Source organism: Vulpes vulpes, chromosome 12, assembly GCF_048418805.1.
Source record: "Vulpes vulpes isolate BD-2025 chromosome 12, VulVul3, whole genome shotgun sequence".
In the NCBI taxonomy this organism is placed as follows: Eukaryota; Metazoa; Chordata; class Mammalia; order Carnivora; family Canidae; genus Vulpes; species Vulpes vulpes.
Genome location: NC_132791.1, coordinates 106,883,715 through 106,911,671, shown reverse-complemented (window position 1 = coordinate 106,911,671; position 27,957 = coordinate 106,883,715). Strand labels below are relative to the sequence as shown.

At 40.8% G+C, this 27,957-nt stretch overlaps 1 protein-coding gene across 24 annotated transcripts in view; it reads right to left on the bottom strand.

The window, feature by feature from the left end:
• Window positions 1–3,167: 3,167 nt before the first annotated feature.
• ARHGAP32 (Rho GTPase activating protein 32) overlaps window positions 3,168–27,957 on the bottom strand; it is a 322,644-nt gene continuing 297,854 nt past the window's right edge. For all 24 annotated transcript variants that reach the window (XM_072729366.1, XM_072729354.1, XM_072729363.1 and 21 more), the window contains 8 exons: window positions 25,511–25,618; window positions 25,089–25,234; window positions 24,092–24,287; window positions 17,894–18,039; window positions 15,153–15,224; window positions 12,434–13,312; window positions 10,772–11,754; window positions 3,168–9,223 (listed from right to left, as the gene is read on the bottom strand). In XM_072729366.1, coding sequence (XP_072585467.1) covers window positions 6,971–9,223; window positions 10,772–11,754; window positions 12,434–13,312; window positions 15,153–15,224; window positions 17,894–18,039; window positions 24,092–24,287; window positions 25,089–25,234; window positions 25,511–25,618 — 4,783 coding nt within the window. In that variant the 3' untranslated portion in view covers window positions 3,168–6,970. The remainder of the gene's footprint in view (window positions 9,224–10,771; window positions 11,755–12,433; window positions 13,313–15,152; window positions 15,225–17,893; window positions 18,040–24,091; window positions 24,288–25,088; window positions 25,235–25,510; window positions 25,619–27,957) is intronic.

Here is a 27,957-nt window from a genome sequence, read left to right as displayed (position 1 = left end):
ATAAGGTACCTAAAACCAAAAAGCCAGATAAACAAATTACATGCTAGTAATTTTTGTCAACGTTTTGGTGAGAAAGGAGAGCACATCACTTGGCTCTAAGAGTTGTTTCCCATGAATACAGTGTTTCAAACAGTTGACTGACTGAATAGTAAACATGCATTAACTACACTTCCTAATGGGCCTACATGCCTCTCATGTGAAAGAACTATATAGGTGGATAACTGGAATCAATGCTCTGGTCCTTAGTATTGTTTTTACCAGTTTCAGAGAACGTTGAATTGTTTTCTATGTTGTCAGCTCAATTAGTTCTAATTTCTATGTGTCATTGTCACAAATAGTTGAATCTAGGCATACTATTTAACCACTAGGGACAGGAAAATGAATATATTTGTGTTCCAGTATCACTAAAATGATAGGGGACTAAGGTACAAATGAGAAAAAGTGGTAAAGCTAAATAAAGTAGACAATGGGTTCTCGGGGCACCTGGGTGGCTCAGCGGTTGAGCATTTGCCTTTAGCTCAGGCTGTGATCCCGGGGCCCTGGGATTGAGTCCTGAATTGGTCTCCCCACAGGGAGTCTGCTTGTCCCTCTGCCTGTGTCTCTGCCTCTCTCTGTGTCTCTCATGAATAAATTCCAAAAAAATCTTAAATAAAAAAATAGGTTCTCTTTAGGAGAAAGCTATTAAAGATGCTGTCTACACTGGGTGTTACACTATATGTAGGCAAATTGAATTTAAACTAAAAAAAAAAAAAAAAAAAAAAAAAAAAAAAAAAAAAACGCTGTCTAGATCAGTACTTATCAACCATCTGTACCAGAATCACATGTAGTGGTTGCTACAACTGTGGATTCCAGAGTCCAGGCCAGACCTACTGAATCAGCCTATCTGGTGATTGCTCAAAAAACCCTAATGTTTAACTGGTTTTTCAGATGCTTTATATACATATAAATTTAAGAGCTACTTGCTCAGTTTAAAATATGAACAAGTGGCTGAGAAATCTCAGGATGTTTTTCAAAATGTTTTTAGGAAGTTAAAAAAAAAAAAACCCTACTACTTGAAAGACTCAAGGACAGCTGAATTGGTCTGTGTACATGACAGTCTCCTCCTCCCTCACCCTGGGGTTCATGGTACATGCTAGACATCCTCTAGGGACTCACACAGAGAAATGCTTCACAGTATTAACAGGAAAAATGCTGGTGTCTAACCATACAGCTCTCTCACAGAATGCCACATGCAGGGAGAGCTCTCATGGTCTTGGTTTCATTCTCCCCTCTAATACAGTAATATCTCATACATCTTATCTTTTGCAATAATATCTCACTTCCTGGAACTTGGCTATTCCAGCACTTTGTTAGGAGAAAAGAGTAAGAGGCTCCAAATAATGAAAAATAGAGGACACGAAGTCCAAGTCTTTCTGGGTCCCAGTTCAGAACTTCTTTTGCTCACTGTTTTGACAAGGTTATTTATTTTGGAGGAAGAGGAAGGTTTAGAGGTAGTTTGTATACAACAGTGAGAAGTGATTGCAGAGAGAAAAAGAGGATATAGGAAATTTTAAAAGCAAGACTATACTAGGAGAGTGGTGGTAGGGCGCCTGGAACAGAACAGACACTCCCACACACCTTTTATCTCAGTGTGCCCCCGAGTGTATCCCTATAGCCTGGTAATCTGGTAATCCATACATATAAGTGATGAGTCTTTAGGTATAATGGCAACAAAGTTTGTGGTTTGAAACATATTCTGGCAGTAATTTAAACATTTAAAATAAAAATTAAACATCACCATTTTCTAAGACATACCCTCTCAACTGTGTGAGAAACATGACCAACTAAAATGTCTTAGTTTTAGGTGGTTGTAGATGACCAAGGATTCATTGTAATGGGGAGTCAATAGTACTTTAAAATGTGCCTTTTCCCACAGAACCACAAACAAAGTCTCAAATGCCACCAGTGTGTCTGCCACTGACTCTTCAATGATGACTACACATTTTAACAAGTACCGTATTTTCATCAATATGAAGGAAACTTGGTGATGAAATTATTGGTAAAGAACTTTGAGTCCCAGAAAATTAAGGAGACCCAGTGGAAATGTCACACAGATCTTTTCTTTAATCCCATCAGGACAGTTCCAAGGGAAATGTGTTCAGGTCTGGAACATTTAATGAGAGTTCCGGTTGTACCTTTGCTTATAGCCTGTACTGTGGTGTGCAGGTATATAGAAAATGGGTGGGAGCACCTGGATGGCTCAGCGGTTGAGCGTCTGCCTTTAGCCCAGGGTGTGGTCCTGGAGACCTGGGAGCGAGTCCCACATCGGCTCCCTGCAGGGAGCCTGCTTCTTCCTCTGCCTCTCTGTGTTCTCATGAATAATTTTTTTTTTTTTTTAAAGAAAATGGCTCTCCAGGGTCATCTGTACAAAACAGGCAAGTTTTCCTACTATAGGCAGAAGAGGGTAAAGGCCCTAATAATTCAGAATGAAGAATGATTTATAACTTATGACTCCCAATAAGGAAACTAAGACTTGATTAGCTCAGTATCATGGTTTTTTCCTTCCTTCAAAAAAATCCTGATACTAAACTCTTTTTGAGCAGGACTTCGGCACAGCACTACACTCTGGATCCCTTGTCATGCAGCTAGCTTACTTGCAGTACTTGTGTCACTGAAATACTCTAATGGGTTTGCCATGAACCAGCTTGCCACAGGGTGTAGGAGAGGACTCTTTTCTGGTCATTTCTCTCTGAAAGGTCAACAGGATGTCCAAGATGCTTTGAGAGAATCTTTAGAAATATGGTTGTTATTTAGAATCCCCTTATGGAGCATCCTGAGCTCAGAAGCCAATTCTGGTTTCCTAGAAACTGGCAGATTGGGAGTCAGGCCACAGCAGCTGGCTGTGGGTTCGTTCGGGCAGCTCTAGATGGAGCAACTCTCTCGAGGCTTTCCAGCACAGGGTGACAGGTCTCTGCGGTTCTAAAGAGCCCGTGTGACCTGGAGAAAACCCAGCCAGGCAGCACACTGTGGCATACAGATATAAACAGGAGACATTAAACCCCTTCGTTCAAATGCTGTATGCCATTTGGTATCATAATGTGTTACACACGTACCTTTTTGAATATCCCCAGTTTTACCATTTTGTTAGAGTCATATTAGGGCAAGAAGGAAACACATACACAAAGAAATCTGTTTTAACCTGAAATAATTTTGTTGATATTTGAATTGCTTTCAGTGGGACATTTGCTTTAAACCACAAGATATCTCCATCTGGATTATTGGAGTACAAAATCTCTTCTCTCCCCCCTCCCCCAACCAAAACAAAGAAACAAACAAAACCCCAAGCCCACAACTCAGCTTCAAATAAGTTTTGAAGAAATGAGACTCTAAATATTTACATATGGGTCAAGAAATAAATCACAAAACTATTTACAAAAATACACAAGCTTATATGCATTAACAATTTACACCAGTTCACAAAAATATTAAAACATAAAAAAAACACTATATAAATTAAAGTTAAGAACTCAAAGGTATGATCTAAGACTTCCTAGGATGCTTCTCTCATGCAGGTCATGGCTGAAAAATCAGGTTTTGCTACCTTAGAATCTAAACTGTAAAACAACCATTTTTATTCTTTGAACACTAACAGTTACTAATCAGAAAAGGAAAAAAGACCCTCTGTGCACACTGACATTAAAATATACCATTCCTGACGTTTCCGTAACACACAGTACTGAAAATCACATGCCTCTAACCATTTGGAAGTAACTTTTCTGACATACTTTTGCTTTCATTATAATTTCCTTACACACATTGCTCAGATGATACTTTGCCAACATAATGAAGGATGATTGACAAAGCGGGGAACAGATATATGGACCCTGCAGGCTCCTTTTATCACTCAAGGGGCAAATTTCCAATTTACATTGTATGCATCTATTGCTGCTTCGAATGTGGTTACCTACCCTTCTATCTCCATTCCCAATCTGACGGTCCCTCTTTACAGAGTCGTCTTAGAAGTTTTCAACCTGACCCTAACTTTTAAAAAATGCTTTGCCATTCTAAAAATGTGCAGGCCCTATTGGTGGGATCATCCTGGGGACTTGCGTCTTTAAAAGCAAACTGAATACATTAAAGCAATAAGGCTCAGATGAAATTAGTAAGAAAGTGGCACCTCTGGGGCTGTTAGCAAAGTCTCTGGCCAGACATCCAGGGAGTATTTGTTTCAAACCAAACTGTGACATCAGAATTTTGCCAAAAAGATACAATCTGGAGACACAGCTATGAAAATACCAATAGAATTAATTATGGGTCTAATGCATAAGGCAGCTCCATTTCCTTGATCATAATGCTCCATGTCAGAATTTGAACTGTTAACTGTTTGCAAAGTCACACACTGTGTGAACTGTGCTGAGTTAGCCTGGCTCACAGTAACCTGCCACGAGGTTTCTACCCTACAGTATTAGAAAGGGAAAGATACAAAGTCCCTCAAAACAACTGAATCCAAAGTTAAGGCTGTCACTACGCACATTAAATGGATCAACTCTAGATTTTACCTAAAGCCGGTGTTTCACGATTATACCAGTAAATTTGAGTCGTTATTCTGTATTCAAAATATCCACCTGATATTTCTAAGCCCACAGGACATTAATAAAGTACTGGTTCTGAGGAATTAACCTCCGTCTTCATAAAAGAGACTTAGGTTTAGGAGTAAACAATGTGTGTGACAACAAATCCACAAATATTAAAATTAGACAGGACTCCTTCAGCCGCTTCCTTCTCGGATCCCAGTTCCTAACTCCATCTGTACCTCCTCGTCATACTGGCTCCTTCCTACGCTCCATGCTGCTGGTGAGAACTTACAGGGCTTGTGTGATCTCAGAGGGGCGATGGGTTACCTACATGACACAAAGATGGTTAAGGTTAAAAAAAAAAAAGTTAGTGCTGCATATTCACCAAAGATCAAACTCCTGTATATAGCACTTGATGTGTTTGTGTGAAGGATCCTATCAGGTTCCCTAACACTGTGATTCTATTCCCACTGGGTCTGCATATGTAATGTAGAGACATTTCCAGACCTTCCACAGGTCAGTATGTCAGGGCTGCTACCATGATCCTTATTGAATGAATTTCTCTGGGTAAATGAAAGAAAACCTTATAGAGTATTTCCACATATAAATAACTGTGTTCTTAAAACTTTATTTTTTTTTCTAAATATAAACCCTTAAAATGCAATCACATGATTTTCTTTTAAATAATAATAAAAAAAAAAGAACTGGCATGAATCCTAATCTTTATACAATTTCACAGCAATAATAGCAGCATGAATTTAGCCTCTTAAAAGATTTCTTCCTTTGCTCTAAATAAAAGTTAAGTCCAAGTCTTAAAAAGCCAGAGCAGCAATCATCCAGCAAATGGAATGAAATTCTCCTAGTGTCTTCTACAAACTGCGCTTTTAAAACATGTGAATGTATAAAACTCAAGTATTATTGAGAGTTATGGAATGCAATGACAATTTAAACGTGTTTGTAAATATAGGACTGCCTTGTGGATCTGGCGTGGATGTTGGGGGTGGGAGTGGGGGGCTGGTGCAGAGATGGAGTGGAGTCAGGCCAGACCGCTGTCGAACCGGGAATGTGACTTTCAAAAGGAAGTCCAGGGTATTCCACATGTTTAACATGCTCACGGAGTTTTAAGAACTATACCTGAAATGCTGGTGTAAAAATGGCAATTACAGTAAAATTGTGACCGCTCCAGTGCAGAGGGAGCAAACGGCACACGAATTCCTTAGGATGTCAACTGGTGAAATGGGGGCGGTGTGCTACGTGTAATTATTGCAGGGGCTTTCAGTTTGCTAGCCAGTAATTTCATAGCTACTTTAAGAGTTCCCAAGAAACTGGTACCCGTACTCAGGTACAGGTGTTCAGAAACACAAATTAACATGTAAATTTGTAATCATGATAAATTATGTGTATTTATCCAGTCAAGTCATGCTGGGGTTTGTTTCTCCCCCCAATGGAAAAAAGAAAAGAAAAGAAAAGAAAAAGTTGCTTTAGGAGAACAAATGGCATGAAATGTTTTACTAGGATTGCAATTTATCAAATATCATTGGAAAAAAAAAAAAACTGAAGGCAGGCAACACGTTAGAAGCACTGACAGGGTTTCATGGTGCTAATGAAGTTCACCGACTTCTGCCTAAGAAGTTTCCTTACTCCTGACTTTAGAATCCCTTCCCTTCTGCAGTTGACATCAGCCTGCCCACTGTACTGCAAGGGAGGACTCTGAGAAGTTAAGAACGTAAAGAACATGGTTCAGTCTGGGTCTAAATGGCCTGATATTTTATGATGACTCTTTATTAGATGCTTAAAGTCTTCAGTCCTTTATTTATTTATTTTTAAAAAAATTATGCTGTGCTAATTGTCTGACAGACTCATCTGAAGGATCAGGGTTCCTCCGTTCTAATTTAACACACGAGACCCTTCAAAGTCAGGGAGAATGAAGTGATAAAAACCGAGTGTCGACCTGGGCAAGCTGCATGGCTAGTGTGTCAGTAGGAATGCAACGGAAAATGCAAAAGCCTACCCGGAACTAGACATAAACCGCTCTGCGCTATATAGCAAATACTAAGAAGGACAAAGGTAAATTCAAATTCAGTTAAAGGCAGTCCTCAGGCTCTGACAAATTAGCCCCATATGGCAAGTATGGTCTGTGACAAATTTCTTCACTAGGTTTTCAACACAGTGCTTTACAATCATTCAGATCTTTTTTAATGACAAAAATCACAGTCTAGAGATGGAAGATGATAATGAAGCAGGGAAGGGGGGAAAAGATGGTGATTTTTCTTTTTTTCTTTTTTTTTTTTTTTAATGTGGTCAGGGGAGGGTGGATTGTAGCTTTTTTTTTTTTTCTTTTAATCTTTTTGGTTACTGAAAAAAATAGAACAGTCCACTGTCCAGCAGAGGCTGCTTCAACTCTATTGCTCCAGGGCTCATTCTGCATGGATCTGTGTTTCAGGGTGCTGCAAGGACAACTCTGTGGGCAGGAAGGCCCCCTGACCCAAAGCTGTAGCATATGTCCTGTTCTGCGGGTGGGGAAAGCCAGAGGGCATGTACGTCCCCATTGCTCCTCCTCCAAAGCCTCCTCGCTGGTGCTGGGGTGGGGAGTGGTAGCCCTCCAGGTTATCATACTGGGACACAACAGTCATACTGCTCTGGCGCTTGCCATGTGTCTGGTACTGGTACAGTGCACCGGGGTCCCTCTCCACGTTCTGGGTGTGATGGAGTTTCAGGCTATGACTCCTCTCTGGTTTCGGGGGTGGGACGACGGACTGGGTGAGATGTTCGTCCTCCTTGTAGCAGTCTCTGGAGTGTTTCTCTGGAGCGGGAGGTTGCCTGGCCCGAGGCCTCTCTAGCTCTTTGGAGAGCCTCACCTCTTTGTGGTTCAGTCTGAGAGACTCCTGCCCCGACGGAATGTATTTCCCTCCAGAGTTATGGTAGCTGACTGGCTCGGAAGCGTCTGGAATCCCTTTGGGCCCATAATCTAACTGGCCAGCTCCTTGGGGGTACGGTGGCCCATTTTTTGACTCACATAACTGCCTATGGCTTGCGTCCTGGTGTGCCCTGTGCTCAGGGAGGCTACAACCCATGTCGTGAGGCTTCCTGTTCCTGAGGCTGCTCTGCTTCTGAGGGAGGGTGGGTTTCTCTGACTGTCCGTTGCCATATCCTCCGTGGTGGTGGGCTCTATCGAACTCTGGCTCTGGATGCTTCCTATAGAAGCGGTCCTCTCCTTCGGGGCTGACGGCTTTGGTTGCGTGCCGCCCATCCTTTCCCTCTGCCACCGAGAGAAGTCCAGTTTTCCCAGGATCGGATTTACTACGGAGGTGGATGACATAGATCCCACCCAGGTCATCCTGCATGGCCGGGCTCATGTTATCATACTGGGACATAACGGGCCCCTTCACCTTCTGCCGAGCGCGGCTCTCTCTCCGGATGGATTGCATGCGGTATTTCTCCATGTCCTCAAGATCCCACGAGGTGTAAGCGTGCTTTACATCAGCCGTCGGAGGCATGTTGACTACGTTGTGGTCATTACCAGAGAAATAGCCAGTCATGTTGGCCCGGGGGCGCGGGAGCAAACCGGCGTAACCGTACAGGTTCTTTCCTTGCAGCCTAGGGTTGTAGAAGGCAAAGTCGCGATTGGGTAGGCGGTGGAGGGGCCTCAGCTGCACTGTGCCATACGCATCCACGTCACACAGGGCTCCTTCTGGGCTGTAATAGGAACTAGAAGAACTCGAGTATGGGCTGTACCTGTAGTGGACCCGACCGTTCTCAAAGTAAGGCTGAAGCTGAGTGACGTGGTAATCTGAGCGGGCCTGGGAGGACTGATATGGCTTATACTGGTACAGGGGTCGTGGGCAGTAGGCCGGTTCATCATCCGGGGGAACTTCTGTCCGTGAAATGGGAACGGAGCGAATCATGGAAGATGGAGGGGCATGGAGAGACTGCACCCTCCGGATGGTAGGGTATGAGGGAATGTCTTCAGGGTAACAACTACTCCGAAGCGTGGAGCCCAGGGAAGACACGTACTCCACTCGGCTGCACGGCTTGGGGTGATGTCCGGACGCGTTCCGTCCTGGGGCCACGTATGTGTTATAACGAGGGCCCATGGAGGCTGGCGGCTCTGATCGGGAACCATACACCTGGTGCTGCTCCAACTTATTATGATGTGGAGGTACGCTCTGGGGACGGTACTGGCAGTTTGGAGTCATACTGAAATGCAAACAGTTTTCTGGAACGAAGGGTTCGGTGGTGACGTCAGGCCTCGCAAAGGTGGAGTAGGTCGTTTTCTGAGAAGCATGCTTGGGCTGTGGGACAGGGAGTGGTAGAGGGAGAACATCGTCCACGGAAGCTGAGGACGCGGTGACAAAGGGGTGGTAACTGGAAGTGCTGGGAGCATCTGCGCTGCTGGAGTGTACGGCGGTGGCAATTTTACTCTCCATTGTCCTGGTGGGGGGAGCTGGTGCAGGAAAGCCACAGGAAGGGTACACGGGGACAGACTCAGCGCGCAGGTGCAGCGGTGGGGCCCGGGCACCTTCCCGCAACTTTTCGGGAAGGCTTGGCTGCACGGCAGGAGCAGAGGCGGGACACTGAGCAGCTGTGCTGCCATCACTGACAAGGGCAGGTGCGGGGTCATCCCTGGCTCTGGGTTCAAGTGGTCTCTCCGGAGCTGGAACTACCTGAACCTGTGGAAAGATGATCATATTATTAGCTTGCTGTTTATGCTCCCCTCTGTGGGATCTGTAGCCCACAAGTGTGGGATCTTCAATCTGTAACCCACAAGTGGAGGCTATTTGGGTAGCAGCTTGAAACTTCCCAAGCCACGTGGTGGCCCTGGACAAGACAGGAGGCCAGTCTGTCCTCACCGCCAGGAAAAGGTCTGTGCTACCACCGGGTATAACAGCCATTACCATCTTTGGAAAAGAGTTTTAATTCATGATAAGCTTTAAACATGAGACGAGGTTGCCCTGACATTATCTCAACGTGCAGACCAAAACAGAGGTTTAAGGTATAGTCATGCTTAAAACCATATACCGGGTCTACCTGTCTAGCTCGGTCTCAACACCAAGAACATTTTGTTAAACAAGGAGAGTTGATTCTAGCTAGACAGTTTTGTGAAGTGGCTCACGGCTATACGTCGTGAGCAGTGTAAGCACCTCCCACCAATCTAGGGAAGGGTAATGAGGTGACTTGTCTGATGTGCCATTCAAATTAATCGGCTTCGGTCTCTCCCCACCTTCTACTCCACCCTGGTCTGTAGCAACTGAAGTCAAACATAATCCTCACTGCAATGCTGCAAATATGCTATCCTTGAGAAACAGTTGCTAGAAATAGCATCATCCTCCACTAAAGCCGACATACTGAAGTCCCTTCAGTTCGAGGTGACCACAAAGCATGTGGGGCACTTTTCTAAAGCATGAGAAAGTCAGAAAGACATTCTCAGCATTCTACATACAATATTCTCTCCTCTAAGCAGATGCTTGACTACAGAACGACCTGCTGGTTTATGTTAAGAAAATGACAAAAAAGACCTAAAACACTGTCATCTCTTACATTTCTAAAAAGTCTACAAGGAGATCCCTGGGTGGCTCAGTGGTTTTGCGTCTGCCTTCGGCCCAGGGCGTGATCCTGGAGTGCCGGGATCGAGCCCCACATTGGGCTCCCTGCTTGGAGCCTGCTTCTCACTCTGCCTGTGTCTCTGCTTCTCTCTCTCTCTCTCTCTCTCTCTCTGTCTCTCATGAATAAATAAATAAAATCTTTAAAAAAAAAAAAAGTCTACAAGGCAAAAGTCTTTATTCTCAAGAACAAAGCACATTCATTGAGTAGATGTGAATCACTGGCGCAGGGTGGGTTAAATGACCTGCCCAAAGCCACGATGAGTCAGTGACGGAGGGGGGTGGGGCAACCTGCAGCCCTGACACCTGAAGCCTAATCTGATTGACTTGATCATGATCTCTTTGCTGTGAATAAACTACCTAGATGCAGGTATAGGTTAGGAAGCAGCAGGTATAGTTAACCTAGAGTCCCTGAGTAACTGGGACTCTCTTAGAGAAAAACTGGCGTCAAGGTAAAGGCAGGGTCCAACCTCAGACAGGAAATGTTTCATGGAAACCTGCCTCAGGACTCAACAGAAATGGCCTGTGTGACTCAAAAGTGACAGCACACCCTGCTGAAAAGTGACATACCTTCAGAAAATAGTCTATTTCATCTCCCTGACTCCCTCCCCTCCTTACCTTGTGGGAATTACTCAGTCCTACGCTGGCTGCTGCTTGCACCTGCCCCAGGCCCGACAGCTGCTCCGCCGGCCTCTGGGAAGGAGGCGGGGGAAGGGGACGGTTAGTTCTCGGAGCGCGCTGGAGGGTGGCAGCAGCGAACTCGACGGTGGGGCCTTGTTCAACCACCGCATCCCAGTTGGCCTCCCTGGTGCCGATTTCAGCTGTTGCTGGAGCAGTTGTCATGTAAGCCACGGTGGCTGTGCTGGCATTCTCTTCAGGGGACCCAGAAGGAGGGTAGATTTTGTCCCGAGGCAAACCAGAAGGTGTGGGAGATTTGTCTGCAAGTTCTGACGGGTGATGGGGCTTATCCACGCATGCACCAAGGTAAGAAGGAGGCTGATCTCCGCTGTAGAAATGAAGCTGAGACTGGTCCTGATCCAGAAAGGAGACAGTTGGCATACTGGTCTTCCCAGATTGGGCTTCAGGGAAACTTAGGTGATCATCAGACTTGGAGTCTGTTAAGGGAACTGAAGTGATTCTGGCCTTTTCTGGGTCCCCAGATAAATAGGTCCGATGTGGATGATTCCCTGGGAAGTCAACCTGGTGCAGCTGTTCCCCAGATTCAGTCGCACTGGCATGAGTGTGGTTCCCAATGGTGGCTGTATCTGGTGTGGGCTGGTCACAGTTCCCCGATACACTGCTCTGGAGGTGGAACTCCTCTGCTGGCCTATCAGTTTGGAAATAGGCTTTATCTAGAGTAACGCTAGAGTAGGAGCTAGGCAGGTGATCTTCCGGTGCAGCTACTGCTAGGTCTCCATAGTTTGTATAAGCAGCCTGAGAAGTCCCTGGTCTCTTCAGTGACTGAGTTGAGGCTTGCTGTGCAGACTCAGCTAATGCCAGCGCCAACAGGCGGGCAACATTTTTCGGAGGCGGTGGTGGTGGGATAAGAGAGACTGAACTGACAGGAACGGACTCCTGAGGGGGGTCATGGGAAACTGCTCCTGGTGGGAAATTGGGAAAAAAAATGAGAGTGAAAAGGTAGCTTGTGTTATCCTATACGGAAAGCCAAACGCGCCCCATGTGATCACTAAAAAAACAGGTGCCTTCCATATCTCAAAATGGCAATCCATGATCTTCTATCCCACATGCAAATGCTGGAGAAAACACATCTGGTTCAGAAGGAAAACTAAAACAAAGTGTTTAAAGATTGCAATCTCCTCTTGAATTGCTACAGAGATGGGGGGGAAGCAGGTCCCTCATCTGGCTCAGAAAAGACTGCTTAGATAACAAGCTTCAAGTGCCTGCAGATTGTTATTAAGGATAGTTTTTACATTTGATGGAGTAGGCTGGCTGGTTTACTTGTAAGGCTATAATACAGGTACTTTTATTAGAAAACAGAATCAAGAGCTACGAAGTTGTGCAAAAATTATCCATGAATTCTGACTGTCGAAAGACAAAAGGGGACTTTATGAAGGTCTGAAGCAGGACCACTGGCCCTTTGGGGGATTTTTCTTTGATTTTAACTTAGGGCTTTGAGCCATCACAGCACCACCCAGAAAAACATTCTCTTTGATAAAAGGCTAGCTGTGGAGTAAATTTCTCTCTTAAAAGGCACAGATGGCACATAGAATTGAAGATCCCTCTTAGCTTAAGGAAAGAATGGAGGAAAACAAATGGTACCTGTCTGAGTCTGTCCAGAAGGTACAGCCTTACTCTGACTGCTCGAGACGACCTGCTCCTCTTTCCCTGGCGATTCTACTTCTGCAGCAGCCCCCTGGTCTAGGGGCTGGGCTTCAGACTCACATCCTTCTTGGGCCTCTCTCTCACTTGTTTTCATCTTTACTACCTGGGTGGGGGATCTATTTACGACATCACTGTCTTCAGCACTTTTGTTCCAGGTTGGAGAAGATGCATTTGGAGTTGCTGTATTTGACACTGTCCCCATGACTTCCGATACCCGAGTGGGAAGAGTCACTGAAATTGGCTCAGATATATTCATAGAAGGTGATTTGCTTAACTTCCGTCCAATCTTTGGAGAGAAAGCATAGACGACCTTTTCAGTGAATGAGGATGGCTTGGATGATTTTTCTTCGGTTGGACTCAAGTCTAAGGTAAAGAATGGACTCAGTTTCTCCTGAAGAGGAGAGACAGCTTCAGAACTTGCAGTGCTTCCTGGAGTCTGAGACTGGCTACCACCTGCTTCTGTATCCTTTTTGCTGGTGCTCGGTTTCTCCTGGGAGTATCCTAAGGAGTCAAAAAAGGAAGCCCCACTCTCCAGACACTCTGATTCAGGCTTAGGGGGGCTGCACTGAAAGGACATGGGATCGAAATCCAGGCTGGCGACGCCAATGTCTGGCGGGCTCAAGTCAACATCCTCAGCTGTGTGGGGAGACATAAGAGCTGGAATATGGAGCAGCCCTACTTCCTCCTCACTCTCATTGTCATGGGGCAGATTATCATAGGAATTACAGCGGTTCCCCAGCATTTCTCCATTAAAAGAGGCGCTCAGTGCATCACTGCTAGATCTGGGTCTTCTGGGTCGAAACAGCTTGGAGTCACCTGGTAAAAACGGATAACAACATCAAAGTATGAATGTACAGGATACACAATACACAACACTGTGAAAGCCTTAGTACAGTAGTGATGCACTATAACAGGGTGAAAATGTTACTTCTCATTTTCTTCCCAGAAACTGTCTCTGGGCCTACAGAGGGAACTCCCGAACCAAATGTTGAATAACAAAAACATCTGATGTCATTAGGTGAAGAATGAAGGACTCAGAACTCTTAGATTTTACTAGTCCAACATTGACTCTTATTGTGACTTTGGGCAAGATTTCATTTCTTTTTGTTTTATCACTGATCTCACATATGGTTTCTAAGATAGAATTAACCACCTTAAATAGAACTTTGGATATACCACAGCAAAAGGGTTTTGTTTTGTTTTTGGTTTTGGTGGGGAAAAATCCTCATTAACACTCAATTTCTAAAAAGCAAACATGTCAACTAAAAAAATCTCCACAATCCCATAAAGTATATATACTCGTACTTAGAACAGGATTCTTTTCCGATACTTAAACAAAGATAATTTCTTTTTTTCCTTAATATGAATAGGCTTTAACTCTCTCAGGCAGAGTCCTTCAAGAGTAGACTGTTACACTATTTTATGATATTGCTACACATCCAACTGGTAACAGAAATCCTCAAGCTCATATCTCTATTCCAACAATTAGAATCATCATGGTGAAAATGTGCTATAAAAAGGGCAGAAACTGCCTTAACATAAATATGTATATTCACCAATGTGTTGACCACCTATACAATTAATCTTCACTAAAATATTATTTTCTGCTTAATAGTGTCATCTACCTAGCTTGCTTCATTATATCTGTGAACCACTCTCTTAACCACAGTGAAGTGGAAAATCTTGGAAAACCCCTAAGATGTCAGACACTCAACTAAAGGGATGTGTGAGGATTTCTTGAAATAAGCAGAGCCATTAGTCAGTGAGGATCTGGAAGTTACAAGAGTTATTAATAAATGGAGATAAGAAGTTTGACCAGGAAGATGGCACCCCAGGATACCTCAAAAACGATCCCAATACCAACAGATCAAGAATAGCCCATAAGAATCGATGTAGCTCCTGATTATTTTTGAAGAAAGGGCCTTCTTTACAATCCTGCTGCATAAGCCAAACATGAAGTAAAGGATGTCCTATTTGCTATTACATGGTTCTGTCAAAAAAAGTTTGATCTCCTTCCAACTGAAGTAATCCTCTGTTCATTCTAAAAATTAGTACATGATTGCAACTGTAACCTGACTTTTGCTAAGTAGGGACTAAAAAAATTTATTTTCCTAATTTTTGTCAAGTTGCAATGAAACCTTTGTGTATTCTTTACTAAAATTTTGGATTCTATTTTAAATGGATTCACTTCTAAGTTTTCTCCTTGTATGGAGGATCATACTTTCAGATAATGAGGACCACCAATAATCAATTTGATCTATGAAATTTAATGTCAGGTTAAGCCATTTACAAGACAAAAGACTGCCAGTCTGAATATCAAAATTGCTTAATTTTATACCTTTGAAATTGTGCTTTCATGAAATCTAAAGACAGAAGTACTAATAACATCATTTTCCACTGGGCATTAATAAATGGGTAACTTCAAAACATTTCACTGATTTTTATGTGAATACAACTGAAATGCAATCATGTCAACAGTGAAGAAATCAGGGACTGGTACCATCTGAAGACATCAGTGGACGATACTAAATAGATATGAGTATTCTTTGGAAATGGCAGTCTTATCACCTATTTAGTAAACATATATTTATTAAATATATTCAATTGTGCTCTTTTATGAAATATAGAATAAAATGGTTGATGCTTTTAGTCTTACCGTCGACTGCATGGAGAGAAGTAAGAGATTCTTCACTTTTAGCTGAACGGAGGGTTCCTTCGGCCCTGCCACCTGAGGAATCAAAGCCAAACAGTGTGAAGTTTTGTTCACTGCTACATATGTACAGAAAAGGAACAGTGTTTTTTCTACACATATTTAAACTTCCAAGAGTGATTAGCTGTACATTTTGACAATCATATACAATTTAAGCATCCTGTTATATAAGGTGCTGTATTGTTTTCACATGGTTTCCTACGTGAAAAATCTCTTTTCTAAAGGATTATGAACTTGAGAATCGAGGTGAATTTTAAAATGTCTTCCTTATTTATTCTAGCGTGATGGCTTTTTTATTCCAGCACGATGGCTTAGAAATGATATGATACTAGATTTAGAGTGAGCCCTAAGGCCACTCACTGGTGTCCTTTTCAGCAGAGAGGACACAGAGAGATGGAGGAGAAAGCCAGGTAAAGACAGAAGCAGAGACTGGGGTGACGCCACCACAAGCCAAGGAATGCCAGGAGCTAGAAGAGGCAAGGAAGGATTCTTCCCTGAATCCTTTGGAGGGAAGGTGGCCTTCCTGACATCCAGGTTTCAGACTTTTACCTTACAGAACAATGAGGAAATATATTTCTGTTGTTTCAAGTCACCCAATTGTGCAGTCTGTTATGGGAGTCCTAGGAAACTAACATGGTGCCTTGATTATGTGTGTTGTTGAGTCTTATTTGTTAAATATCATCCTCATTTGCCTCTCGGTAGTGCTTAACACTAGTGGTGCTTTCCATTTAAACCCCACGACTGTTATTTCTGGTAACAGTGCTCATCCTTTTGTTCTTTGCCTACCGTTTTAATCATTTCTTCTTACTCTCTCTTCATGACAACTCCTTTCCAGTCTTTTAAACTCTGCTTCTCTCTGGATTCAGTTCCCAACCTGCTTCTCTCACTCAGCAGGCTCTCCCATTAACTCTGTCTCTAGAGTTTTCACCCTTGAGTGTTTGCTGATGACTTCCAAATCTGTATTTCTAGTGACATTAAACCCCTTTACTGAGTTCCAGACCCATGCCACTAATCACCTCTTGGGCATGTACAACTATGTCTAAAATGAACACATCACTCTTCTTCCTGAAACTGCTACTCCCTACATGAATAATGGCACTGCCATCTCCCTAATCATTTAATTAGAACCTGAAAATTATCTTTGCTCTTTTTTTTTCTCATCCTTCACAATCATCTGGTCACCCAGCCTTGTAGACTCTGTTTCCCAAATATCTCTCAAATCTTTTTTTTAAAATTTTTTTAAAATTTTTATTTATTTATGATAGTCACACAGAGAGAGAGAGAGAGAGAGGCAGAGACACAGGCAGAGGGAGAAGCAGGCTCCACGCACCGGGAGCCCGACGTGGGACTCGATCCCGGGTCTCCAGGATCGAGCCCTGGGCCAAAGGCAGGCGCCAAACTGCTGTGCCACCCAGGGATCCCTATCTCTCAAATCTATTTCCCACTTCTGCTCATCTCAGACATTCACTGTTTCTTGGCTGTACACCTGTAACTGTCTCCTAGTTACTGATCAGTCTTCAGGCTTAGTCACTACCCATATATTCCCTGTACTGCTGCTGAAGTCATCTCTCTACACCCTAAACATGACCATGTTACATATTAAAGCCAGGAGATAAAGGAATGCAGGGCAAAACCAAAACTCTGGCAAGCACACAAGGCCCGATGACCTAAACCTCTTCTTGAATCATGATATACCTAGCCAAGTTCCCTGCTTCACACATGAGCACACTTTTTGCTCCCATTTCCTGAAACACCCTTCTCAGTCCCTTACTGATTACGTGAATCCCTACTTATCTTTTAAAACCCAAGTCAAAGAGTAGATTTCTGACCACTAGCCCTTTTCCCCATAGGAACTGACAAATCCTACCATAAATGTCTCACACAAATATCTCTTTCAATTGCTATGATTCTGCATGTAGTTTACCTTCTTATACATATGATTTTCTGAGTAAGTCTCTGAAGGCAGGGGCGGTATCTTAAGTTTTTTTTCTAAATGACAGGTTGTTATTAAGATATCTAGCACATGCTTAGTATATGACTACAAACTGAATGAATGATGAATTAAATAAACTGAACATTATATTTCTAACATTCAAGCACTATTATGCCTCCTATATTCAGATGCTGTTAATATACATAGACTGTGACTTTCAAACTATTTTTTAAGAGTAGTATTTGCAACAACAGTAATAGATTTATTTGATCCAATAAGATATTCTCATCAATGAGTCACCCAGTAAAAGACAGATTCCTTGGTTGTAAGAGTTATAAACTTAAAAGGCACATTGAAACATGGTTTTGTCACATTTTAAATCTGTAAAAATACAGATTAAATAAATTTAAACACCACAGCAGTTATTTTTTATTAACAATATACAAACTACATTATGAATATGTTATAAATACTAACCACATTCACACTATTGTTAATCTATATAGTTTCCACAAGAAACTGGATAACTCTACATATTTATGTATGGGTTTGGATATAAAAAACTGGTAAAAGGAGACAATTCACATATAGCACCATAGCTGTGAACACACTGTGTTGAAGCACACCATCACAATATACTGGGCACACAGACGGGGCATAACAAGAGCCAGCACAACAGGATGAGGAGTGTGGAATGGCCATGCCATCTGTTTCTCCTGGTAGCAGAGCACAGGAGAAGCAAGAAAGCACCAACCTTTAAGAGCCATGGCTTTCATCTCGGAAGGCTCACTCTCGTTCCGCTGCAACTTCCGCTTAGAGACAGATGACGATTTCCCCAAGTTGAAAAAGGAACGCCAACTGCCCACAGGAGATTTTTTCATTTTATTTTGAGGCCTCCTCCTATGAGAAAGAGAGTAATCTGTATTAAGATATCCAAGGGGCTGTCTTTACTTATTGGAAATGAACAAATGATGTAAAGAACCAAACAGCCTAGAGAGGCAAAGCTGAAATAGTACCTGTGTATACACACATCCACTGTATATGTGCACATATGCGGCACGTATATCCACTGCACATGTATATATATGCAGCACACATATCCAGTGTCTATGTGCACATATGTAGCCCATATATCCACTGTACATGTGCATATACGCAGCACACATATCTGTATATGCGCACATATGTAGCATGTAAGTTTGCGCATGTAATGCATCACTGTATGGCATATGTGTAGCACATACATCGACTGTATATGTCATGTGTGTAGCACACATCCCTGTACATGCCACGTGTGTGGCACAGATCCACTGTATATGTGCATATATGTAGCATGCACATATACACATGTGTGTATATATACAGCACACTCTACACTGCATAGCTAAACTGTATAGCTAAAGCATGACATGGAAATAAAATGTATAGATTTTAATAACTAGTCACAAAGGTCATTTTTATACAGATTTTTATATTTAGATCTAACCTCATAGTGAAATAAGTAATAAGAAATATGTGGAAGTAGGAATTATTAAAACTACAAAAATAAAAGAGTTAAAGAAAATGATTTCATGTGTGAGTAAACAGAATTAAACCAAAAAGGGAAAAAAGTATTACAAATAATAATGAACATAAATTGAACACCAGGCACTATGCTGCCTTATATGTAGTAGCTCATTTAAAATAAAAATAACCATATGAGGTAGGTATTATTATTCTCATTTTATAGCTGAGAAAATGATCACATCAAGTTTAAGTAACTTTCTTAACATTATAAAACTAGTAAATGATGGAGTTACCGTTGGAACCTAGGTATGTCCATATCCCAATATCTACTCTCTTGACTGCTACTCTATAAAGAAATTTTTGAAGAAATCATGGAAATGCTGGTAGGCATCATTTTTCTTACCCTCCTTCAACTTAGGTGGCCCAACATTGACAGGGGCCAGTTCTGATACTATCCACCTGCCCTGTTAGCACCATTTGTTGGTGTTCTCTTCAAACCAGCCCCATCCAACCCACCTATACTTCTAAGTGCTCCTCCTTCTAAGTGCTCCTCTGTGCCACACCTCACAGGCACAGCCTCGGTTAGGAGGGAGCCCGCCCTGCCCACCAGCATACCAGCAGCAGTTGCAGTGAGGCACTAGCAATCCTGCAGCAGCTACAGCCAGGCCTCTCAGACCACTGCATGGAAATCCAGCTGTGCCCACCAGCGTGCCCACCAGTGGTCAAGGCTGGTCACTGCAGGCAAGCTGGACGGAGAGCCATACCCACCCACCCAGCACACCCACAGCAGTCCCAGCCCAGTTACAACAGGAGATCACTCACAGCCCACGTAGGGAACACCCCAGGAGCGCCTGGTTCTGGTGATCAGGAGGGACTGTGCTACTGGGCCCCACAAGACACCTTCTTCTAATAAAGCCATCACTTTGAGACTGGGAGACATAGCTGACTACCTAATACACAGAAAGAAAAATGAGGAGACGGAGGAATATATTCCAAATCCGATAACAGGACAAAGCCTCAGAAGAAGAACAGAGATAACCAATCTGCCTAATAAGCAGTTCAAAGATGGTCAAAGATGCTCACTGAACTTTGAAGGAGAATGGATTGACTCAGTGAGAACTTCAACAAAGAGATTAAAAAAAAAAAACAGAGTAACTGAAATGAGAAATACACTAGAAGGAATCAATAGCAGATCAGAGGAGGCAGAAGGATGCATCAGCAATCTGGAAGACAGGGAAGTAGAAAGCACCCAAGCTGAAAAGAAAAAAGAAAAAAAGAATTTAAAAAAGTGATGGTCGGTAACTGGACCTCTTGAAAACATCAAGCGTACGAACATTTGTGTTATGGGCGTCCCAAAAGGAGAAAGGGGTGGAGGCAAAAAACTTATCTGAAGAAATAATAGCTGAACACTTCCCTAACCCAGGCAATAAAACAGACATACACGCGGTCCAGGAAGCACAAAAAGACCCCAAAAGATGAGCCCAAGGTAGTCCACACCAAGACTAACTACAATGTGAAAAACTAAAAATAAGGAGAGAATCTTAAAAGCAGCAGGAGAAAAATAAATAGTTACATAGCAGGGAAACTCCATAAGGCTATCGGCTGATTTTTTAGCAGATGCTTTTCAGGCCAGAAAGAAGTGAAATGACATATTCAATGTGCTGAAGGGGAAAAAAAAATCTACAATCAAGAATATTCTACCTAGCAAGGCTATAATTCAGAATTGAAGGAGAGATAAAGAGTTTCCTAGACAAACAAAAGTTAAAAGAGTTCATCACAAAACCTACCACATAAGAAATGATAAAGGGACTTTTTTGAGTAGAGAAAAAAGACCATAACTAAAACAGAAATTATTAAAGGAAAAAAATTTCTCAAGTAAAAACAAACATAAAGATCAATCATTTATAAGGCTAGTATGAAGGTTAAAGGAAAAAAGTAAAATCAACTAACCTAAAAAAATTAAAGGACTTACAAAAAGATGTAAAATATGATGTCATATACATAAAATATAGAGGAGAGAGTAAAAAGGCAGTGCTTTTAGAATATGTTTGAATCTAAGTAACCATCAACTCCATATAAACTGCTATATACATAGGGTATTTTACAGAACCTAATAACGACTACAAACCAAAATCCTTATAATAGCACACACAAAAAAAAGAGAAAAGAATCCAAGCATAACATTAAAGAAAGTCATCAAACCAAAGGAAAAGAGCAAGAGAACAACAAAGAAACAGAGCACTACAAAAATAATCAGGAAACAATGAACAAAATGGCAGTAAGTACATGCCTACCAATATCTGCTTTAAATGTAAACACACTAAATCCTCCATTCAAAAGACACAGGGTGATTGAATGGGTAAAAAAACAGGACCTACAAGACAGTCATTTCACATGTAAGACACATACAGACTAAAAGTGAAAAAATGGAAAAAGAGATCCTATGCAAACTGAAGCAAAAAAAAAAAGTTTGGGTAGCAACCCCTACATCAGACAAAACAAACTTTAAAGCAAAGATGGGATGAACACTGGGTGTTATACTATATGTTGGCAAATTGAACTTCAAAAAAAAAATTTTAAAATACCCAAAGACTATATAATAAGAGACAAAGAGGACGTTATGTAATAATAAAGGAACCAACCCAACTAGATGCTATAACAATTGTTGAATATTTATGCAACCAATACAGGAATACCTATAAGCAAATATGAACAAATATAAAGGGAGAAATTGACAGTAATACAATAGTAAGGGACTTTTAACACTCCACTTACATTAATGAATAGATCTTTGATCACAAAAACAAAAAATACCTATCCTTCTCAAACTATTGCAAAAATAAATGAGGAAGGAATGTTTCCAAATCTATTCTACAAGGCCAGCATTACCATGATCCTAAAACCAGATAAAGACACTACAAAAAAAGAAAATTATAGATCAATATCCCTGATGATCATGGACATAAAAATCCTCAATAAAGTATTAGCAAATTGAGTTTATTAACACATTAAAAGGATCATTCACCAAGGTCAAGTGAGATTTATTTCAGCGATGGGAGGATTGTTCAATATCTGCAAATCAATCAACATGCTACACCACATTGACAAAATGAAGAATAAAAATCATAGAACATCTCAATAGATGCAGAAACAGCATTTCACAAAATTCAACATCTCTTCACAATAAAAACTCTCAAGGAAGTGGGTTGAGAGGGAACATACCTCACCATAATGAAGGTCAAATAAAGCAAACCCACGGATAACATCATACTGAATGGTGAAAAGCTGAAAACTTGTACTCTAAGATCAGGAACAAGAGATGGATGTACTCTTGCCATTTTTATTCAACACAGTACTAGAAGTGCCAGCTATAGCTATCAGACAAAAAAGAAGAAATAAAAGGCATCCAAATTGGTATGAAAGAGGTAAAACTATCACTATTTATAGATGATATGATACTATATATAGAAAACCCTAGGTACTACCAAAAAACTAGTAGAACTAATGAATGAATTCAAGTTGCAGATACAAAATTAATAAACACACACAAAAAAACCCCAAAATTAATACACAGAAATATTTTGCATTTTTTTACACTAGTAACAAAACTGGAAGAAAAGGAAATTAAGAAAATAACTCCATTTACAATTACATCAAAAAAATACTTAGGAATAAATCTACCAAGGAGTTCACACTTATAGTCTAGAAATTAGAAGACACTAGTGAAAGAAATTAAAGATGACACAAATAAAGGGAGAGATACATCATGCTTATGATTGATAGAATTAATTCTGTTAAAAGTCTTAACTACCTAAAGCAATCTACAAATTCAATGGAATTTCTATCATAATACAAATAATATTTTTAGTGGAACTAGAACAAAAACAATCCTTAACATTGTAAGTAACCATAAAAGACCCTGAACAGTCAAAGCAATTTTGAGAAGTATCAAAGTGGGAGGTATCACACTTCCAGATGTCAAACTACACTGTAGTCGAAATTGTACAGTACTAGCACCAAGAGACACCCAGAAATAAACTTATGCTTATATGGTCAAATTCATCTATGACAAAGGTGGCAAGAATATACAATGGGGAAAAGACAGTTGCTTCAATAAATGGTGTTGGGAAAACTGGACAGCTACATGTAAAAGACTGAAACTAGACCACTTCCTTATATCTTACACAAAATAAACTTAGAATAAAGACCTAAATGTAAGGCCTGAAACCATAAAACTCCTGAAAGAAAACATAGGCAGTAATCTCTTAGACATAGGCCTTAGCAATATCTTTCTGAATCTATTTCCTCAGGCAGGAAATAAGCAATTGAGACTATATCAAACTAAACTTGCACAGTGAAGGAAACCATCCACAAGATGAAAGATAACCTACTGACTGGGAGAAGATATTTGCAAATGATATATTCAACAAGGGATTAATATCCAAAATATATAAAAATTCACACAACTAACACCAAAAGATAATCCAATTAAAATAGGCAGAGGACCTGAATGACACTTTTCTTAAAAAAAAAAAAAAAAAGACATATAGATGGCCAAAAGACACATGAAAAGATGCTCAACATCACTCATCATGAGGGAAGTACAAATCAAAACCACAATGAGATGTCCCCTCACACCAGTCAGAATGGCTAAAATGAAAAAGAGAAGAAATAACAAGGGTTGGCAAGGCAGGGAAGAAAAGGGAACTCTTGTGCACAGCTGGTGGGAATATGGATTGGTGCAGTCACTATGGAAAACAGTACGGAGATTCCTCAAATAATTCAAAATAGAACCACCGTATGATCTAGTAATTCCACTTCTGGGTATTTACCCAAAGCAAAAACACTAATTTGACAGATATATGCACCATTACGTTTACTGCAGCATTATTTATGATAGTCAAGATATGGAAGCAGCCTAAGCATCCATCAAGAGATGAATGCATAAAGATGTGGTGTGTGTACATAGACACACACACACACACACACACCATGGAGTATTATGCATCCATCTCTTCATGCTGGCTGGGAGACAGCACTGTGAGAGGTGCTGGTCTATTTTAAACTTAAAATGGAATCAAACAAGTCGTTATCCATTCATGATTTCTTGTGTAAGCTGTTCCAACCCCAGTATATTTCTAAATAAATTTCTAGACAACATATCTCAGAGAGAAAATTACACCCTATATAAGTGGAACTGTATTATTTTCCCTAACTATTTGCCCTCTATAATTAACTTTCAGCTTCTTTAAAATAACATGATGTCATAATGCTTTTCGAGAATCATTTGTATCATTCCCTATGAAAGACCATCTATAGTCAGATGAATGGGTTTTTTGGGGGCGGGCTCAAAATCACTATGGTAATATTAAAAAGCAAAAGGAAAAAAAAAAAGAACACTTGACCGTGAAAATCACATCATTAAAGAGGATTTAAGGAATCTTACCTTTCAAGTGGGAACTCAATTATGGTATGAAACTTTCCCTGAAGTGCAGCCGGTCCTTCTCCTACTTCGATGTATTTATTTTCAGTGACAATTGGAGAGCTGACCTGAGCTTGCGTCCGTGCCTGGGCTTCCTCCAAGGTCAGCAGCTTGGTGGATGGAGAGGAAACCAGCAGGGACTTGGGTCTTGATAGAGAAGCTTTAGAAAGAAAGAAAAGCAATGAAAAAAGTTAAGATTTTTGGCACAGGTAAAAAAATATATATATAAATCTGTGTGAGTGTGTGTACATCAACCTCTATCTACCTATCTACCTGTGTTGTTTTACATTTTCTTAAGTCTTTTATTTTTATTTACTTTTTAAAGATTTTATTTATTCATGAGAGACACAGAGACAGAGGCAGAGACACAGGCAAAGGGAGAAGCAGGCTCCCTCTGGGGAGCCCGATGTGGGACTCGATCCCAGAACTCCAGGATCACGCCCTGAGCCAAAGGCAGATGCTCAACTGCTGAGCCACCCAGGCATCCAGGCGTCCCTCTTAAGTCTTTTAAATGGCAGAAACAACAGGACTTTATATTGAATGAGGTAAGGAAAGTGCCATACCAGGTTCTTAACAATAATATATATATATATATTTTTTAATTCCGTAAGTAATTTAACTATTTTCCTTCCTTAAAAGATATCAAGCAAGGTATCACTCAGATATGTTAAGTCTGAATAAAATTTTTTCATTCACTGCTCCATATTATAACTTTATATGCATCAATAACAGGTGACATATTTTTTAATGTGTCATAAACTTAGATCATAAGAGGTCTAACAGGTAGTATTCACTAAGTATATACAAAATAACTGTTAAACTATGCATTTTAAGAAGTGGACATAAATTACCTGCTTTCTACCAAAGACAGATTTATTCAACTGAGATGAGAAATGCAGTTTTTCCCTGCCTTTTGAAGTCTATACATGTTCCTTGTAAACAAAATCCGTGTGAGCCATACCTGCCCCGTCCTGAATGACAGCACTGATTTTCCCACTGAAGAGTACATCTACATGATTCAGGATGAATTCAACCACCACAGACTGAATTCTCACTTCCATGAAAGCTGCTGTTCCGCTGAAGCAAGCAGATTCTATCTGTTTTGATCTGTGGAGGAACCAACATTACCATCAGAGAATCCCAAAGACAGCAGCCTTAAAGGGCATTATTATTTTATTTTTATTGAGTAAACAGACACACCAGAGGAAGAAAGCGTACTTTTAGCGCCTTGGCTAAGCCCCACTTGCCTCTTTTTAGAAGATGCTTATAAAAACAGCAGATGAGTTTTACTTTTAAAAATTGTTCTCAAGGAATGCTGATGAATTATATTTTGATTTAAGATAACTAGTTCTACTTAAGGTCATTAAATCAAATGCAACTTACCTTAGCAGGTTCGGAGCCCAAACAATTGCTAGGTTTTTTGCATGCATATTTGTGATGGAACAATAGTCAGCTAGAAGGGACAAGTGTCTCATCAGGAACTCCAGCGTTCTGGAAAATGCAATGTAACATATTAACAAAAAGAAACAGTATGTAGCAGTATAGAAGCACTACTAATTAATTTTTAAGATTTCAATGGAAATAGAAAAGGGAACCACACAAACTGCAGCAAAGTCTTATGTTGCTTCTTAGGTCTGAATACTATGATTACCACAGAAGTGTCAGGAGAATATTATGAATTCTATATTCTATATACAGTAATCACATCTACAGAATTCTAAGAAAAAAGTCTAAGGTAGATACGGTAAGAAATTAACATTTCTGATAGGACTGGTTCCAAGAAAACAGCTTTAGTTTTAAAAAATCTTTAGGAATATTTGCTCCTGGTTGTCAGACATCTAGTTTGAATGTATTTCACCAGTGAAATACATCGTCCATCAAAGCTGGTTTCTAGACAAATGATATCATCAAGTTATGCTGTTCTACTTGCAGCAGACATGCTAACAGGAGAGGATTTAAACTTTTCTTTTATAAAAGAAAACGGGGGGATCCCTGGGTGGCTCAGCAGTTTGCGGGGATCCCTGGGTGGCTCAATCGTTTGGCGCCTGCTTTTGGCCCAGGGTGTGATCCTGGAGTCCCGGGATGGAGTCCCACGTCAGGCTCCCGGCATGGAGCCTGCTTTTCCCTCCTCCTGTGTCTCTGCCTCTCTCTCTCTCTCTCTCTCTCTCTCTGTCTATCATAAATAAATAAATAAATCTTTAAAAAATAAAATAAAAAATAAAAAAATAAAAGAAAATGGTATTTCACAGGCCTAAAATGTTAAAAGAAAAATTGCAGTGGGCACCAAAGGAAGAGAATAGTTGAGCAAAAAATGTGCTTTAAACAGAAGGCCTATTCCAAAATCTAATATCCTGGTCTATCTTATTTGCTTTACTTAAACAATTCCATATATATATGTACTTATATATATGGAATTATTTAAACATGTGGTATGTATACACACATCTTTATGTAAAGAGGGGGGGGATATCCCCTGTTAAATAACAGGGGATAATATTTTTGGAAAGAAAGCATAATTAGTTTTTTAATGCAAGTCAAATCAGAGAAAAACACAGAGGTATTACTGAGTAGCTACTACATCTCTTCAAGTTCCTGTCCTATATGTATAGGGATTGAAAACTATTAAGGACAATAAATAGGAGACATAAGTTTAAGACTGTTATTTGAAATGGTAATGAAAGTTAAATTGTGAGCAGCATATGAGTCTCAAAGACCAAGATGAGCCCAACAGGAATCTGAGAAGCAAAATCAGACAGCAGCTAGAAGCACTGCTCAAGATGCTTTCTACAGGGATCTCCTCAAGTTCCCATGACAGCCTGACCAGCACAGGGCTACCACTCCCCACTTCATGGAGGAGAAAACCAAGGTTTGCTCAGGTGACACAGACAAGCAGCGCTTGTCTCAAATCAAGGTCATCAGCGCAGCTCCCAAGTCTCTCATTTAACAGCATCCACTGCCACTGCTCTATAGTACAAAGGTACTTCTTGGTCCCTCCTCTACATACTTGAATAGGAAAGACAGACAGAAGTGAGGCTGGTCTGGAGACAGTGTAGAGAGGTGGGAAGCTTAAGAAATGTGTTTAGAAAACATGTAAAATTTTATTATTTTCAATGGAGAGTAGATGAAGGAAGGGAACTATTGAAATATTTTATTTTTTTAAAATTTTTATTTATTTATGATAGTCACAGAGAGAGAGAGGCAGAGACACAGGCAGAGGGAGAAGCAGGCTCCATGTACCGGGAGCCCGACGTGGGATTTGATCCCGGGTCTCCAGGATCGCGCCCTGGGCCAAAGGCAGGCACCAAACCGCTGCGCCACCCAGGGATCCCCTATTGAAATATTTCAGAAATATATTTAGGAGAAATGCAACTCAAAACAAAGAAGATAGCAATTTATTCATGTATCTCATTGTAAAAATGTTTTTAAAAGCTCATGGAGAATTTTAGTCAGAGTGCATGAAATGAGCATTTTCATATTCAGCAGAGTACAAACTGCTTAAATCTTCATGGAATACAACTGGGAAATTGCTGTATATTGGGAAAGAAATTTTAGTACCTTTTGATTTCTAAGAATTCCACTTTCAGGTCTTTGTCCAAAAAAAAAAAAAACCCTGAATTCTCCCCAAAATTCACGTAAGTGGATGGTCCTCACAGTGATGGTCAAAAGTAAGGGAGAAAAAAACCTACCATGGAATGCAAACTAGTGCAGCCACTGTGGAAAATAGTATGGAGGTTCTTCAAACAGTTAAAAGTAGAACTACCTTACAATCCAATAATCAAACTACTGAGTATTTACCCCAAAACACAAAAACACTACTTCAAAGGGATACG